This window comes from Stenella coeruleoalba, assembly GCF_951394435.1.
Source record: "Stenella coeruleoalba genome assembly, chromosome: 12".
NCBI lineage: Eukaryota > Metazoa > Chordata > Mammalia > Artiodactyla > Delphinidae > Stenella > Stenella coeruleoalba.
The window spans coordinates 70,485,356-70,501,684 of NC_137158.1; the positions used below are offsets into that span (position 1 = coordinate 70,485,356).

General features: G+C 39.1%; 1 protein-coding gene across 14 annotated transcripts in view; it reads left to right on the forward strand.

Annotated features, from left to right (window-relative positions):
• UTRN (utrophin) overlaps nucleotides 1–16,329 on the forward strand; it is a gene marked incomplete at its 5' end in the record, with an annotated part of 496,387 nt that overhangs the window by 471,863 nt on the left and 8,195 nt on the right. For all 14 annotated transcript variants that reach the window (XM_079938689.1, XM_079938693.1, XM_079938692.1 and 11 more), the window contains 4 exons: nucleotides 4,455–4,613; nucleotides 4,998–5,238; nucleotides 8,387–8,495; nucleotides 9,826–9,918. In XM_079938689.1, coding sequence (XP_079794815.1) covers nucleotides 4,455–4,613; nucleotides 4,998–5,238; nucleotides 8,387–8,495; nucleotides 9,826–9,918 — 602 coding nt within the window. The remainder of the gene's footprint in view (nucleotides 1–4,454; nucleotides 4,614–4,997; nucleotides 5,239–8,386; nucleotides 8,496–9,825; nucleotides 9,919–16,329) is intronic.

Sequence of the window (16,329 nt, forward strand, 5' to 3'; positions counted from 1 at the left end):
TGGAAAAGGCAAGGAACCAAATTCTCCCTTCTATGGGAGATTAATAGTGTAAGAATGTATAAATCACTAAAGAGAAATTGTTTTCCAGTTACTGGTACATTAATATTTTCTTAATGAATATGTTAATAAATCTTACTTTGATAAAGCCAATCTGGAATTTCTTTGCTCCTTCACAGTTTGAACTACTGAGTATTCTGGGGTTCTTTTCCTGTGAACATGCAGGGGTTCCATCAAGTGAGAACGCTAACAAGGACTTAACCCTCGAAACTCTACTCTGGACCTAAAATCCAGTGGTTTGACATAGAATGGTCATTCTTTCTCCCTTAAATGTATAATATTTACCTTTAAAATATTTTCATTTTAATCAGTACTTTTTTTTTTTTTTTGGCGGTACACGGGCCTCTCACTGTTGTGGCCTCTCCCGTTGCGGAGCACAGGCTCCGGATGCGCAGGCTCAGCGGCCATGGCCCACAGGCCCAGCCGCTCTGCAGCACGTGGGATCCTCCCGGACCGGGGCACGAACCCGTGTCCCCTGCATCGGCAGACGGACTCTCAACCACTGCGCCACCAGGGAAGCCCCAATCAGTACTATTGACTTGACAAGATGAATAAGTATTACAATAATAAATTTGTAATTCAACATCTGCTGGGCCCAATCTCCCAAATTTGGTTTTGGGTGATCTCAGCCATAGGCAATAAAAGAAAGCCCTATGCCTTTGAGATGTGAATTTTGAGACTTGAACTTGTAATTCTCTCTAAGTTACCCAAGGCCCTTTAGTCATTTGTATCTGCAGTTTGAGCCTTTCTCTGTCCTTCAAACTGGTCAATGAAACCAGCTCCCTGGCTCCTAACAATGTTCATCTTCTATGAAGCTGGTTAATTAGTCGTTGTACCTCCATGCATCATGGGTTGCTACCTCCCCAGCCTAGACCTGAATCAATCTCGTGGTTTATGTGGGCCCACATAAACCCAATTCCCAATATTCCCTTTTCTCCTGAAAGTCTGACTGTGGACAATTTAAAGGCATTAATTTTAAGGATCCTAATTTTCTTTCAAGGAGGAATTGAGCAACCATGTCTCAAAAAGAGACAGGACTCAGGATAGTCCTGGGGAATCTGAGTAGCTGGAACTTAAGGACATCTCCTTAGGCCATTGCCATCAGGATGTCTCACTCCATCTGCCATCTGCCCTTGAGCGACACTGTTGTATGTGGAAGGATCAAATTGGGGGGCTGGCCTGATTGGCACTGGCATTGCTGTTTGCAACTCTGAAGCCTGGAACAGAAAAAATCTTTAAAGGAAGGAAATTGCGGACAAAGCGCTTTGCTGTACATTTACTTGACCTGGTTGGTCATATGAATGGCTAGGTTAGGACTCTAGACCTTGTCCATTGACTTTGGACATTGAATATTATGAGAGTCGGAAGCTAAACATTTTTCTTTCTTTACAAATGATTTCCTGTTTTGTTTTGATTTCTGGCTGATTTCTTGAGATGCTTTATCCTGAATAGATAACATTTTCACTGGAATATATATGATCATTTTTCTTTTGTTATTATTTCTTTTTTGCATACTCAGTCTTTTTAGTTTCTATACTCTTTTTCGCCTGAGAAATATTTGCAAATGTTCTCCTCTACTCTTACCTTTTTATTGCTTTATTATTTCATTTTATTATTTAGTTTATATGCACTGTATTTTTATGCTTTGTCCATTTGTCCTGTCCATTTATTAGATCTGTACTTTTTAATCCTCTCTTATGGCCTCTCTCTTCACTTAAATTGAGTGGAGTGCCTCCAAGCATCACTGACTTAGAGTCTTGTTATCCTTAGCAGCTAATTGGTATCCCTGTGGTGTTGATACATTAGCCTCACAGCCTTCTCTGCTCCTTCATAATACAGTTATGTTTAGGGTATAATAATAAATTACCCATTTACTGCCTCTCAGGAAAATACCCTCCCCCACCTCCAAACACACACGCACATACCTCCTTGCCAAGTTTCTGTTTGATTTTGCTACATGGGCCTCCTAGGAGCTTTGGGTTCTGCTTTCTTTCTTTCTTTTTTCATTTATTTTTTTGACCTCATTGCATAGCTTGTGGGATCTTAGTTCCCCGACCAGGGATCAAACCCATGCCCCTGCAGTGCAAGTGCGGAGTCTTAACCACTGTACCTCCAGGGAAGTCCCTGGAGTCTGCTTTCAAACACTGCTGCACTGCATTGGTGCAGAACCCATTCTCTCGTCTTATCCTCACCCTTCTAAATTTAGAAGCAAGCATGAGATTCTTCTGAGAGGCTCCCTTATTTATTTCACAGCCACATGGTGTTTTCACAGGACAGGTAATCAAAGGACGATGCCATAGCTTATTTCAGTCCTTCCCATCTATGTTTCTTATTTCCAGTTTCTAACTGTGTTGAAAGAGTCCCACTCCTTTTTTTTCTTTTTTTTTTTTTTTTTTGTGGTACGCGGGCCTCTCACTGCTGTGGCCTCTCCGGTCACGGAGCACAGGCTCCGGACACGCAGGCTCAGCGGCCATGGCTCACGGGCCCAGCCGCTCCACGGCATGTGGAATCTTCCCGGACCGGGGCACGAACCCGCATCCCCCGCATCGGCAGGCGGACTCTCAACCACTGCGCCACCAGGGAAGCCCCTTACTCCTTTTTCGTTCATTTGATAGTAGAAAGGTGGTGAGATTAGGGAGGTTTACTGATAAAGGAAGCAAAGTAAATCAGCAAGTGGCTCATTTGAACCTGTGCTTTGGCTGTTTTGCAGGCCTAACAGTCATTATTTTCAGTTCCTTCTTTATATCGCTCTGATCTCAGTGCTCAGGAGATACCTTTTCTAAGAACTCACTACCTCAGATGCAATTTCATGTCCCTTCTTTATCAGAGTAAAGTGTGATAACACAGGGTTGGATTTTCAAATTAGACTCACAGAATCAAAGATCTCACCTAGTATCAAGCAGTACTCATAAGCAAAAGGTCCAGGACTGCCCGTGCCACTCACCAGGTTACTTCTGGCTGCGTTAGGATGTGCTCTGACCGCAGGGTAACAGATGAGGTCTTTAAGGGATATTTGCAGTCACATCACTTACACAGTAGGGATCTGGTTCAGTCATGGAATAGCTCCATTTTATACTCTGATAGCTACATAACTTGCAAGATGTTTTTCTGAAGCCCTATCCTATAAATCCATAGATTCCAGGATTTGTTTACCAAAAGCCATCAAAACAGATCAGGTACAATCTGCCAAAGGTATTCTATAGCAGGACTCTCCTGCTAGTATTAGCCAGGAAGTCTGTCATTCGCACATTTACAAGGAGATCTGACTGGATCTCTGGTAAAAGAAGGGAAGGATTCCAGTCTTGCTGATAAGCATTTCCTTCACATAAACATATCAACTTTGTCTACTTTGTTATACTTCTGTTTCTGTCAATCATTAGATTTGACCACATTATTAATATGTCTAGTTCATTAGACAAGTAGTTAGAAAAGTGGGAGAACCCAAGTCAGTTAAATGGAGTTCCTTGTTTAATGCAGAATGATTGATCCTAGAAGTGACATGCTGATAATATCAAGGAAGATATCTGTAGCTATTTTATAAATATCTACAATTATAATTTATGCTAAGTTATTTAAATGAAAGAATATAAGGATTTGCTTCTCCCACGCTTTGGGTTACAAAGCATTATAAAATTGCTTTTAACCACATGCTAAAGACAGTGAAATCAACTAGTTGATTGGGACTGCTACAGCAAAAGACTACAAACTGGGTGGCTTATAAATGACTAACATTTTTTTCTCATAGTTCTGGAGACGGGGAAGTCCAAGATCAAGGAGCCAGCAGATTTAGTACCTGATGAGGACCCCCTTCCTGGTTCATAGCTGTCATTTTGTAGTTCCCTCGCATGGCAGAAGCAGGAAGGGAGCTCTCTGGGGTCTCTTTCATAAGGATACTAATCCTAATCTTAGAGGCCCCACCCTCATGACCTAATCACCTCCCAAAGACCCTACCGCCACACACCTTTACACTGGGGATTAGGTTTCAACATAATTTCGGGGAGGGGAAACAGTCTATAGCAGTTTATTTTTAATTAGCAGTCTTTTAACCTACTCTTCTGGCATTCAGTTATTGATTTTCCCTGTAAAGTCTTTTACATTAACTATTTAAGTGTTGTACTTTATATCCTCTGCTGAGTAAAATATCTCTTCTAAGGTTTGTGAGATATACATGTTAGACCAAAGGCAAAGCATGGAATGTTGGTGTGTGTGTATAGTGTACATATACTATTAGGTAAAATATCTTCCCAGAGTTTTAAAATGAGGTCATTGGGGCACTGAGCTTTAAGGCAGCCATGGGTCAGTAGCCATCCTGACCATCGTCGTTTCTCCTTCCTTTACCTCCAGAGACATCCATGTCCAGCTGTGAGCCTTTGTGTGTGTCTCCTTTGTCTCCATAGGGAGGACGAGCATGCCCTCATCCAGCAGTACTGCCAGACGCTCGGAGGGGAGTCCCCTGTGAGCCAGCCCCAGAGTCCCGCTCAGATCCTGAAGTCGGTAGAGAGGGAAGAACGCGGAGAACTGGAGCGGATCATTGCTGACCTTGAGGAAGAACAAAGGTGTGCTAGACCTAGGAGGAGAAGATGTGTCACCCTGGGAAAACTTCTGATGGGGAATTCTTTCATGTTCACTTCAACATGACCCTTACCCATTCTTTTTTCAGGACTATTGTCGAGGAAGTACAGTGGAGGCAAACTTTTAAGAGGACATTAACACACTGGGCAGCTGGCTGCAGATTACAGCTGCATTTCAGGGTTCAGGGATGGTGTCTGTTAGAGCACTTGTTTATTTAAAAGCACAGTTTTATTCATGCTTGCTTATATCATGGTTGTACGTGTTTTTACCTATGAGGAAGTAAGTAGCACGGGCACGAGCTCATAGACGATTTTGGTGAGAAGGTGAGGTATACAATACTAATGCCAATTTTCCCTTCTCTGCACTAGAAATCTGCAAGTGGAATACGAGCAGCTGAAGGAGCAACACTTGAGAAGGGGCCTCCCTGTTGGCTCCCCTCCAGACTCTGTTGTGTCTCCTCATCACATGTCGGAGGATTCAGAACTTATAGCAGAAGCAAAACTCCTCAGGCAGCATAAAGGTCGGCTGGAGGCTAGGATGCAAATTTTGGAAAATCACAACAAGCAGCTGGAGTCTCAGCTCCACCGACTTCGGCAGCTGCTAGAGCAGGTAGAGTGTGCGGAACTTGATGTCACCTGTCCCCACCCCATCTGCCCCAGTCCCATATCCCATGGGACTCAGTCCCAGAGTTGGTAGAGAGGTTCACTTCCGGTTTCTCCTCTCCATAGTGGATTTAGACTGGCTTAGAAATCCCTCTTCAAACATAAGCATTAAAGGCTCACTGGCACCAAAAAATGCGTTTTCCCAGCTTAAGATGGAATTGCCCATTCTTCTTTAACACTGAAATCTGTTTCAGCTCTGAATAGTTTAAGGCAAAAGATCCTATAACATATATCTGCATAAATTACATTTGGGAAAGAAACATCTGTGGGCATTAAGGGAAGGGAACTCTTCATGGTAAAACCTCCTTCCAATGAGCTATTTTCAAGAAATTAGGTAACATGTTTATTAATTTGCAGTTTTTATTTCCTAACATAGCCACTATTTCCCGCCATAACGTGTTTTATGGCGGTTGTTTGCAGACTTTCTTGACAATAAAAAATACAACTTGCATTATGATGAATGCATGCATGTATGATGAATACAGAATGCTAATTGCTGTTACTAAAAAATACTCTTACTTGCTATTTTTTTCCTTCCTTCTTTCCTTCTTCCCTTCCTTCCTTCCTTCCTCCCTCCCTCCCTCTTATTTTTCTTCTGTCTTTCTTTCTTAGTGCTGGTTTTATAACTCATCAACGGGTAATAGCCTGCAATTTTGAAAAACACTGTTCTTTGAGATATAAAAGAAGCATCAGAAACAGCTTCTGCCTTTTTGCCTTCAATCTTGTTAGAGACCATAACAAAATAGTATTATATATAAGGCAGTATCATCTATAAAGACACAACACACTATAGAGAATTAAGTACCTGATTACATCTAGCAGTTAAAGCATAGGCATCATGTCACAGAACTGGTAGTGAAGATATCTTTGCAGCAGGTGTCTGTTGTATAGAATCCCAGCAAATGGACCTGGAACTTTTCTCTCTTGAAGAATCCCTGACATGAGAATTCATGTCATCTTTTGCCTCTTTCTCTGGCCTATGCAGTATGGGGCCCCTACACAGTGAATAGGAATGACTTTCTCCAGAAATGATTTATTGAGTCAAAGGCAGAAACAACTCTCTCTCCAGTGATTTTCTCAAGTTTTAGAAAACCATCTTTTCGCAGTTGCTATCAGTATCTTTTAACATGTCAGAATCATTCAAAACAGTGTAATTTTTGCATTACCTGCACAGTGGGCCACAGAATACCCCTTATACTTTCTGAATGTCTGTCACTGTTTCAGACTTTTTGTGAGACTGCTTGGGGGAAGGTTTACTTTGGAATTGTGCATCATTAGACCTTCCCCAAGGCCTGGCTGGTTTTCTCTAAGTACTTTGAGATGTTTGAAGCTTATCTTGGTGCCACTCCTGTACATTGGAAAAGCTACATTGTTAGTAATGTGAATTGATGTTTCTGAATGGTGCCTGGGTAAGGGATGACTTTTCTCTGGAACTCTTTTAGAATATGAAGTGTGAGTATTAAGGACTTACTGCATAGGTAGAATTGTTGTGGAAGGAAGCTGTGCTTGAAAGCTTTGTTTGCTGTAGTCTGTTGATGCTCTTGAGAGCCGAAGGCTCTTCTGCTCACCTTCACCTCCCCCTACTAGCTTCCTCCTGTTAGACAGAGCTGCCTAATGGCTCATGAGCCTTCAGAATTGCACAGTAATGCTTTTCGAGAAATCGGATATCTAAATGGCTCTGCATATTCCAGACTGTGGAGCTCTCATCCCTTCTTAATGACTTAGCATGAATGCCAAAAGTTGATGGAAAATTCAACTCTGATAGTAAAAACTAGCGAAACTACCAGACTTCAGCTTATATAGATGTAATGGAAAAATCAGCATCAAAAACCCTGTAACTGGGACTTCCCTGGTGCCTGCCAATGCAGGGGACGTGGGTTCGAGCCCTGGTCCGGGAAGATCCCACATGCCATGGAGCAACTAAGCCTGTGTGCAACAACTACTGAGCCTGTGCTCTAGAGCCCGCAAGCCACAACTACTGAGCCCGTGTGCCGCAAGTACTGAAGCCCACGTGCCTAGAGCCCGAGCTCTGAAACAAGAGAAGCCACTGCAATGAGAAGCCCACGCATCGCAACGAAGAGTAGCCCCCGCTCACCACAACTAGAGAGCACACAGCAATGAAGACCCAACGATGAAGACCCTATGCAGCCATAAATAAATGAATAAATAAATTTATTAAAAATATATTTTAAAAAAACAAAACAAAAACATTGTAACTTCTGCATTCCCTTTACAGTGGATCACACTTTTCTAGTTTGACCATGTACTTGTCAATTTCAAACTTTCTGCCTTTGTGAAGTATTTATTAGGTGTCAGATTCTGTTCTAATTGCTTTAGAAATACTAATTGATCACCTCCTTCACAAAACCCTCTGACACAGGCACTCTTACCACTAGTTTATAAATAAAAAATCCAGTTTTTATAAATAAAAAGCAGACGATTATAAAATTTCCTCAGAGGGACTTCCCTGGTGGGGAAGACTCCATGCTTCCACTGCTTGGGGTGTGGGTTCTATCCCTAGTTGGGGAACAAAGATCCCACATGCCACAGTGCAGTGCAGCACAAAAAAAAAAAAAAAGAAAAAAAAATTTCCTCAGAATTACTCAGCTCTGAGTGACTGAGTTTGTATCCAAGCAGCTAAATCCAAAATCGTGCTCTTCACCACTCTCCAATATTGCTGTTAAATGTTGATTGAATAAAAAATGAGCTAATTTTGAAATTAGATAAATTTACTGTATGAGAAACAGTGTTAATTTTTTTAAAAGATGAATGAAACATGTTTCCAAATTCACTTGGTTGACATAAAAATAATGGAACAATTGAGGAATGACACTGATAGTGATAGGTAAATCTTGCCATATAACCAAGTGAGTTCTTCAAGGTGCCCAAATCAAAAGGGAAGGACCACTTGGTCCTCAGGTGGATACTGGTGAACCCACCAACTAATGCTAAAATGTATTTGAAAATGACTGGGGGTGAAGAATGTTATGTGATTTAATTATCTGTCATTGGGGAGGGGAAGTTAGAAACGGAAATGTTTTCTTTAATCGTTATTTGAATCTTTCCTCCGTTCTAACCTCTGAATGTGATTCCAGCCTGAATCTGATTCCCAAATCAATGGCGTCTCCCCCTGGGCTTCACCTCCGCAATCCGCACTGAACTACTCACTGGATCCGGACCCCGGCCCACAGTTCCATCAAGCAGGTCCGTGTCCCCAAGACTTGGCTACTCCCTCCCCTGGTCTACTCTGGGCTTTGCCATTTGTTTGCTTTTCATTTTAAATAACATTCTCACACATGGGTGCCTTAGGGCATAAAGGAATTTGTATCCTCTGTGGTCTCAGCTGAGTACAAAGCCATTTTAACTGTACCAAAAAAGCAAACATTTTAGAATAGTGAACTATAATGCACTTGTTTATATAAGGTGTAGTAGTGGACTGAATTCTGATGAAAGATGAAAAGGAGCTCTTTCCTTTTGGGATGAGCACAATTTATTTTTTTCTTTGCCTTAGGAACAATCCTTTTTTTCAGTAAATTTCCCGTCTCTAAAATTTCATACTTGTACACATTCAGAATAACATACTAAAGAATATTACACCAAACATAGTTTTCTTTGCCTAGGGCTGGAGACTCAGCGTTCTGCTTTCTCCATCCTAGCTCCTACAGACATTTCCACCCCTCCCACCCCCATCTGAGGCTGGAGTCCCACCCAGCCTGTCACTGGTCACAATGGGGACCTGTCACTGCTGCTAGGAAGGGCCCTGTCAACCAGGCATTCTGGAATGACATTTTGTTACTGATGAAATTAAGTTCTAAAATTCTACTGAGGACCACATACTTTAAGCAAATTAATTTGTTTATCTTTTGCTGCATTAATCTGTAGAAAACCTAAAATATTAATATTATTTTAATTTTTAAATAAGAGGACTATTTTGCTATCGATTACAGACTAAAAAACATCAAAGTAGAAAGTTTCTTATAAAATACCTCTAGTGGGAGTTCCCTGGCGGTCCAGTGGTTAGGACTCTGCACTTCCACTGCAGCGGGCATGGGTTCAATCCCTGGTCGGGGAACTGAGATCCCACATGCCCCGCAGCATGGCCAAAAAAAAAACTACCTGTAGTTTTGTGGCAGTATAAGCTAGCCTATGTGACGTCTCCAAAAGGAAGGAAGGAAAAAGAAATTAATGGAATATCTTTCTCATATGAAAAAATACTTGTAATGCCCAGTAGTGGAATTCTGACTAATAAATTGCAATAATATGACTATTATTTGTCACTCGTGAATTTTCCCCTGACATGTGGATTCTTCCTTTAGAAACATCTAATAAGTTTTAATTATGTAAAATTCTGTTACCACAAAAAAATACAAAAATGGTTTTGGAATTTTCCCCTAAAATTATCCTTTATAAGGAGAACTATTTTCACCTTGATATTTAGAGGCAGTGCTAGTATTTTCTCCCTGAAGTTGTGTTTTGGTGGAAGACCAGACATTAATTTCAGAGTGTCTCTTGTTCTTTCTATCTGCTGTCACAGCGGCAGAGGACCTGCTGGCCCCACCTCATGACACCAGCACAGACCTCACAGAGGTTATGGAGCAGATCAACAGTACATTTCCATCTTGCTGCTGTGAGTATGAAAGATCATCACGCGACTGCTACGCTTTTTCCTTCCATTTCTTTTTTCCTGAGTGGGGCCCTTTGTCTTCTTTGGTAAGATAACAAAAACCAATATTAGAAACAAGACTGTAACTTATTTGAAGACAAATCAAACGTTCCGTGTGTCGGCAAAGCAAATGAAGCCCAGCCTAGGTACCATCACATCACTGGGCGCAGGGCCAGTGAGAGCTGCTCTTTGGGATTCTTTGGTCTTCCTTCTGAGTGATAACATGAGGCAAATAAAACAAGCCTCTCTTTAAGGAGAAATTATCCTCTTCAATGCAGACTATAGTAAGAAATATGTATTACTTCAAAAGAGAGCTTTTAGTGACATACCAAGCAAGGTCTGAAAATGGCTTTTTCTAATGTAATTCCCTCTCTTCTCTTCAGACCTTGTCCTCTGATGTCATCAAATTCAGGTGTAGAAAGGGATTATTTTCAAATTTTCCTTTTTTTTTTCGTTTTGGTTTGGGGTTTTTTTTGGTTTTGGAGTTCTTTTCTCATGGAATAAAATAGTCACTGTATAAAGGCCAAACTATTTAAGGCATCACAGATTATGACCCTGTGAATTTTCCATATGAAAACTAAGAGCCAGAAAATAGCCAAATAAAGACAGTCCAAATCCCAGAGGAAATTATATAATGATTGCTATTTATTGATTTTTTTCCCAAACATTTTGTTTTCAGTACCTTGCCGCCTTGCAGTTTCTGCCGAGCTCTCACAGAAAGCATTTCTGCTGTTTCAAACAGTTTACTGTATATACATAGTATATAGTGCTACAATTATATTTTAAATAATCTTTTAAATAAATATGATTATTTATAAATACATTTATAATTTTCAGGGTGATTAAATCTAGTCAGCTATTAGACTAAGATTTTAGTATATACATACACTGTTATATATCCTGTATATGTAGTGTGTATATATATATATATATATATATATATATATATATATATATATATAAAACAGCTTCTCATCGCACCCTTTTCCATCCTCTCAGAAAATATCATTTTAAATGAGGGAAAAGACATTATCAGGAGTGTAGGTAAACATGATATATTGACTTCGTTTAAAAAGTATGCTTCAATTTATACCACTCTACAGTTTACAAAATGCCAGCCTTAGTGGGAAGTGGAAACAGCTATTTGAAATATAATCTCCTCTGAATTTTCAGAAGTAATTGCCTAAAGGACATATGGCAGTTTCCACAAGTCCATAAATATATTTATACTTGGGAGCATATAATTTCCCAGGTTATTATTTGTAATTTCATTTCTCAAAGTTTGCAGAATCTTATGTACCATATATCAATCTTCGTGCTCCCCCCCAAAAAGCATGTGCATACACACACACACACACACAGACACACACACACACACACACACACACACACACACACGCAGAGGTTTTTGGCCCTGTAGAGTATCACAGAAGCTTCAGAGGGTCAGGTGAAGCCCATATGCTATCAGATTGTTACTTATTTGCTAGGCTCTATAACACCCATAATAGATGAACAGATTAAATCTTTGTATTAATTATAATTCAAGGTTAAATTTAATAGAGATGTTGGTTCCACATTATATTTTACTTAATGGCTACATGAAACCTCATCATAGTCTTTATAAGCCAGAGTTTCAAAATTAAATTACTTTTTAGTTCAGCTTAAATCCAAATACGTTAATAATTAGTTAAGAACAAATTCTGTAAGTCAAACCTGTTTAGAAGTTTTTATTCAACTATCATAATGGATATTTTCAAGTTAAAAGTCAATTGGCAGTGAGAGCTAGCATGGGAAATATATTTAAATATATTCTTTCTAGTGGATATAAAATGTATAATTTCCATATTAAAATTTTTATACAAGAATTCATGATATGTTTTAAAAGTTTAATTTTTTTCAAGCAGTTACTCTTAAATCTTTTTCACAGTATATTCTTATATGGAGATATTGTATAAGGCTGATCTATGTCATATTTTATAAGAGAATATAATTAAAAATAAATAGTAACATAACTATAGGGCAAAAATAAATCTTAAGAGAGGGGTGCATTCATTTCATTTTTTGGCTTCCCGTAAAGGCAAGTGTAAAATTCCCATTGATTGGTATCTTATTAGCCATTAATTGCTATTATGGGTTCCTGAGAACAGTATATATCTTCAGTGGGATCCACATGACAGGTTAAACTCCCACTTTGCATTGGCGCCTTCTCACCTGTGCAATTCTCTATTGTGAGGGTGAGTTGCAGAAACCCAAGATTCCTTAACAGGATGTGGCTCTGTGTTCTTACAGTCAAAGTTTGCACATTCACAAATATTTGTAATATTTATAGTTTTCTGTGGATGAGTATTACTAGTCATATGTTATTTTGAAGAGCTCAAGTACATCCCATATATGAAATGACGATAGTATTATTTTAGAAATCCTTTTAAATTTAGATCTTATTATTTTTTGTTTCCGAGGTTCTTCTATTAATTTGGGTTTAGATTGCTCTTCTTGGTATTTATATATTGTACTTTGCTTTGATAATATAAAAATCTCCAAGATAGGGACAGCTTTCCAGAAAAATAAAGGTGTAACTGATTTATTGGTAAAATTGATATATATTTTTAAAGTTCTGCCTAAAGTTATTAAACTCTTTAAGAAAATGGATGCAGAATAGAAATAAGCACCTGCCATAGATTTGGTGCTCAATACATTTCTGAATGGAATGAGTGAATGAATGAATGAATGAATGATTACATATTCCCACTGGGAAGGAAGGTTTAGTTGTTGAAGTTTCCCCCAGATAGTACTTAGAAGATTCTGTAGGATTCCTTAGCTTTGTTGCCCCTTTTAAGTTGCTCAAGCTAGCAAATATTTTAATAAGCCCTCGCATTCCTGAAACTTACTGACCACCTTTGGAGGATTTTTTGAAAGCAAATCAGATTGGCATCCTCCTAATGGCAAACCAATCCCTTGAGCCCCTGTGACTAACAAGAACTTTAAAATTGCTTGTCACCAGCATACAATGAATTGAGATCTGCATGTTAACCTTGACTTTTGATCCTTTGTGAATTAAAAATTAGCATGGTCACAAGTGAATTTCCACTCCTGGAAGTCTAGGAATTAAAATGAAATTGTATTCTTAAATCCTAATTGCATGAATTGCCTACTCAAACATGACTTTTTCTTTCTTACTCTGTCTGTATATTGTTGCACATAACACTTTAGAATTCCTCTATCTTGGATTAATATCCCACTTGGTCCTGATAGCATCCTTGAATTATGGCCTTTTAAAATTTTCTTTTAATTACTTACATTGAATTTCAGAGCAGAGAGGCAAGCATTTCCGTCTCTTCCTGGCAAGGAGTTAATGAAGGGAATTTAATTCTGTTGCCTATATCCAATATACTAAAATTTCCACTGACTGCTGTAACTAATTTTTTTAGTGTAAAATCTTTTGTTGGTTTTTTTCATTTGTATCATCCAAATATATATGATACTAGTAGTAAGCTGAATATTTTTTTTTACTAATAGACCAATAAATGCTTTTTCACTTTTTTTATCTACAAGCATACTTTCACTGTGAATTGCCTATATTTATTTATTTATTTATAACATCTTTATTAGAGTATAATTGCTTTACCATGTTGTGTTAGTTTCTGCTGTATAACAAAGTGAATCAGCTATATGTATACATATATCCCCATATCCACTCCCTCTTGTGCCTCCCTCCCAACCTCCCTATGCCACCCCTTGAGGTGGTCACAAAGCACCGAGCTGATCTCCCTGTGCTATGCAGCTACCTCCCACTAGCTATGTTTTTTTTTATAGTGCTTAATGGTTTTTATTTTTTTAATTTTTATTTATTTTTAACATCTTTATTGGGGTATAATTGCTTTACCATGTTGTGTTAGTTTCTGCTGTATAACAAAGTGAATAAGCTATATGTATACATATATCCCCATATCCCCTCCCTCTTGTGTCTCCCTCCCTCTCACCCTCCCTATCCCACCCCTCTAGCTGGTCACAAAGCACCAAGCTGATATCCCTGTGCTATGTGGCTGCTTCCCACTAGCTATCTGTTTTACATTTGGTAGTGTATATATGTCCATGCCACTCTCTCACTTTGTCACAGCTTACCCTTCTCCCACCCTGTGTCCTCAAGTCCATTCTCTACGTCTGCATCTTTATTCCTGTCCCGTGCCTAGGTTCTTCATAACCATTTATTTATTTTTTTTAGATTCCACATATATGCGTTAATATACAATATTTGTTTTTCTCTCTGACTTACTTCACTCTGTATGGCAGACTCTAGGTCCATCCACCTCACCACAAATAACTCAATTTCGTTTCTTTTTATGGCTGAGTAATATTCCATTATATATATGTGCCACGTCTTCTTTATCTATTCAACTGTCGACAGACACTTAGGCTGCTTCCATGTCCTGGCTATTGTAAATAGTGCTGCAATGAACATTGTGGTACATGACTCTTTTTGAATTATGGTTTTTGCACAGTATATGCCCAGTAGTGGGATTGCTGGGTCATGTGGTAGCTCTAGTTTTAGTTTTTTAAGGAACCTCCATACTGTTCTCCATAGTGGCTGTATCAATTTACATTCCCACCAACAGTGCAAGAGGGTTCCCTTTTCTCCACACCCTCTCCAGAATTCGTTGTTTGTAGATTTTCTGATGATGCCCATTCTAACTGGTGTGAGGTGATACCTCATTGTAGTTTTGATTTGCATTTCTCTAACAATTAGTGATGTTGAACAACTTTTCATGTGCCTCTTGGCCATCTGTATGTCTTCTTTGGAGAAATGTCTATTTAGGTCTTCTGCCCATTTTTGGATTGGGTTGTTTGTTTTTTTGATATTGAGCTGCATGAGCTGTTTGTATGTTTTGGAGATGAATGCTTTGTCAGTTTCTTCATTTGCAAATCTTTTCTCCCATTCTGAGGGTTGTCTTTTCGTCTTGTTTATGGTTTCCTTTGCTGTGCAAAAGCGTTTAAACTTCATTAGGTCCCATTTGTTTATTTTTGGTTTTTTTTCCATTCATCTGGGAGGTGGGTCAAAAAGGATCTTGCTGTGATTTATGTCATAGAGTGTTCTGCCTATGTTTTCCTCTAAGAGTTTTATAGTGTCTGGCCTTACATTTAGGTCTTTAATGCATTTTGAGTTTATTTTTGTGTATGGTGTTAAGAAATGTTCTAATTTCGTTCTTTTTTTTTTTTTTTTTTTTTTTTTTTTGCGATACGCGGGCCTCTCACTGTTGTGGCCTCTCCTGTTGCGGAGCACAGGCTCCGGACGCGCAGGCTCAGCAGCCATGGCTCACGGGCCCAGCCGCTCTGCGGCATGTGGGATCTTCCCGGACTGGGGCACGAACCCGTGTCCCCTGCATCAGCAGGTGGACTCTCAACCACAGCACTACCAGGGAAGCCCCTAATTTCGTTCTTTTACATGTAGCTGTCCAGTTTCCCAGCACAACTTATTGAAGAGGCTGCCTTTTCTCCATTGTATATTCTTGCCTCCTTTGTCAAAGATAAGGTGACCATATGTGCATGGGTTTATCTCTGGGCTTTCTATCCTGTTCCATTGATCTATATTTCTGTTTTTGTGCCAGTACCATATTGTCTTGATTACTGTAGCTTTGTAGTGTAGTCTGAAGTCTGGGATCCTGATTCCTCCAACTCCGTTTTTCTTTCTCAAGGTTGCTTTGGCTATTCAGGGTCTTTTGTGTTTCCATACAAATTGTAAAATTTTTCATTCTAGTTCTGTAAAAAATGCCTTTGATAATTTGATAGGGATTGCATTGAATCTGTAGATTGCTTTGTGTAGTATAGTCATTTTCACAATGTTGATTCTTCCAATCCAAGGACGTGTTATATCTCTCCATCTGTTTGTGTCATCTTTAATTTCTTTCATCAGTGTCTTATAGTCTTCTGCATACAGGTCTTTTGTCTCCTTAGGAAGCTTTACTCCTAGGTATTTTATTCTTTTTGTTGCTATGGTAAGTGGGATTGCTTCCTCAATTTCTCTTTCAGTTTCATTTATTTCTGATCTGATCTTTATGGTTCTGCTAACCTTGGAGGTTCCTTTGTTTTTCTTTCTCTAATTGCTTTAGGTACAAGGTTAGGTTGTTTATTTGAGATGTTTCTTGTTTCTTGAGGTAGGATTGTATGGCAGTAAACTTCCCTCTTAGAACTGTTTTTGCTGCATCCCATAGGTTTTGGGTCATCGTGTTTTCACTGTCATTTGTTTCTAGGTATTTTTTGATTTTGTCTTTGATATCTTCAGTGATCTCTTGGTCATTTAGTAGCATATTGTTTAGCCTCCATGTGTTTGTATTTTTTACATTTTTTTTCCTGTAATTGATATCTAGTCTCATAGCATTA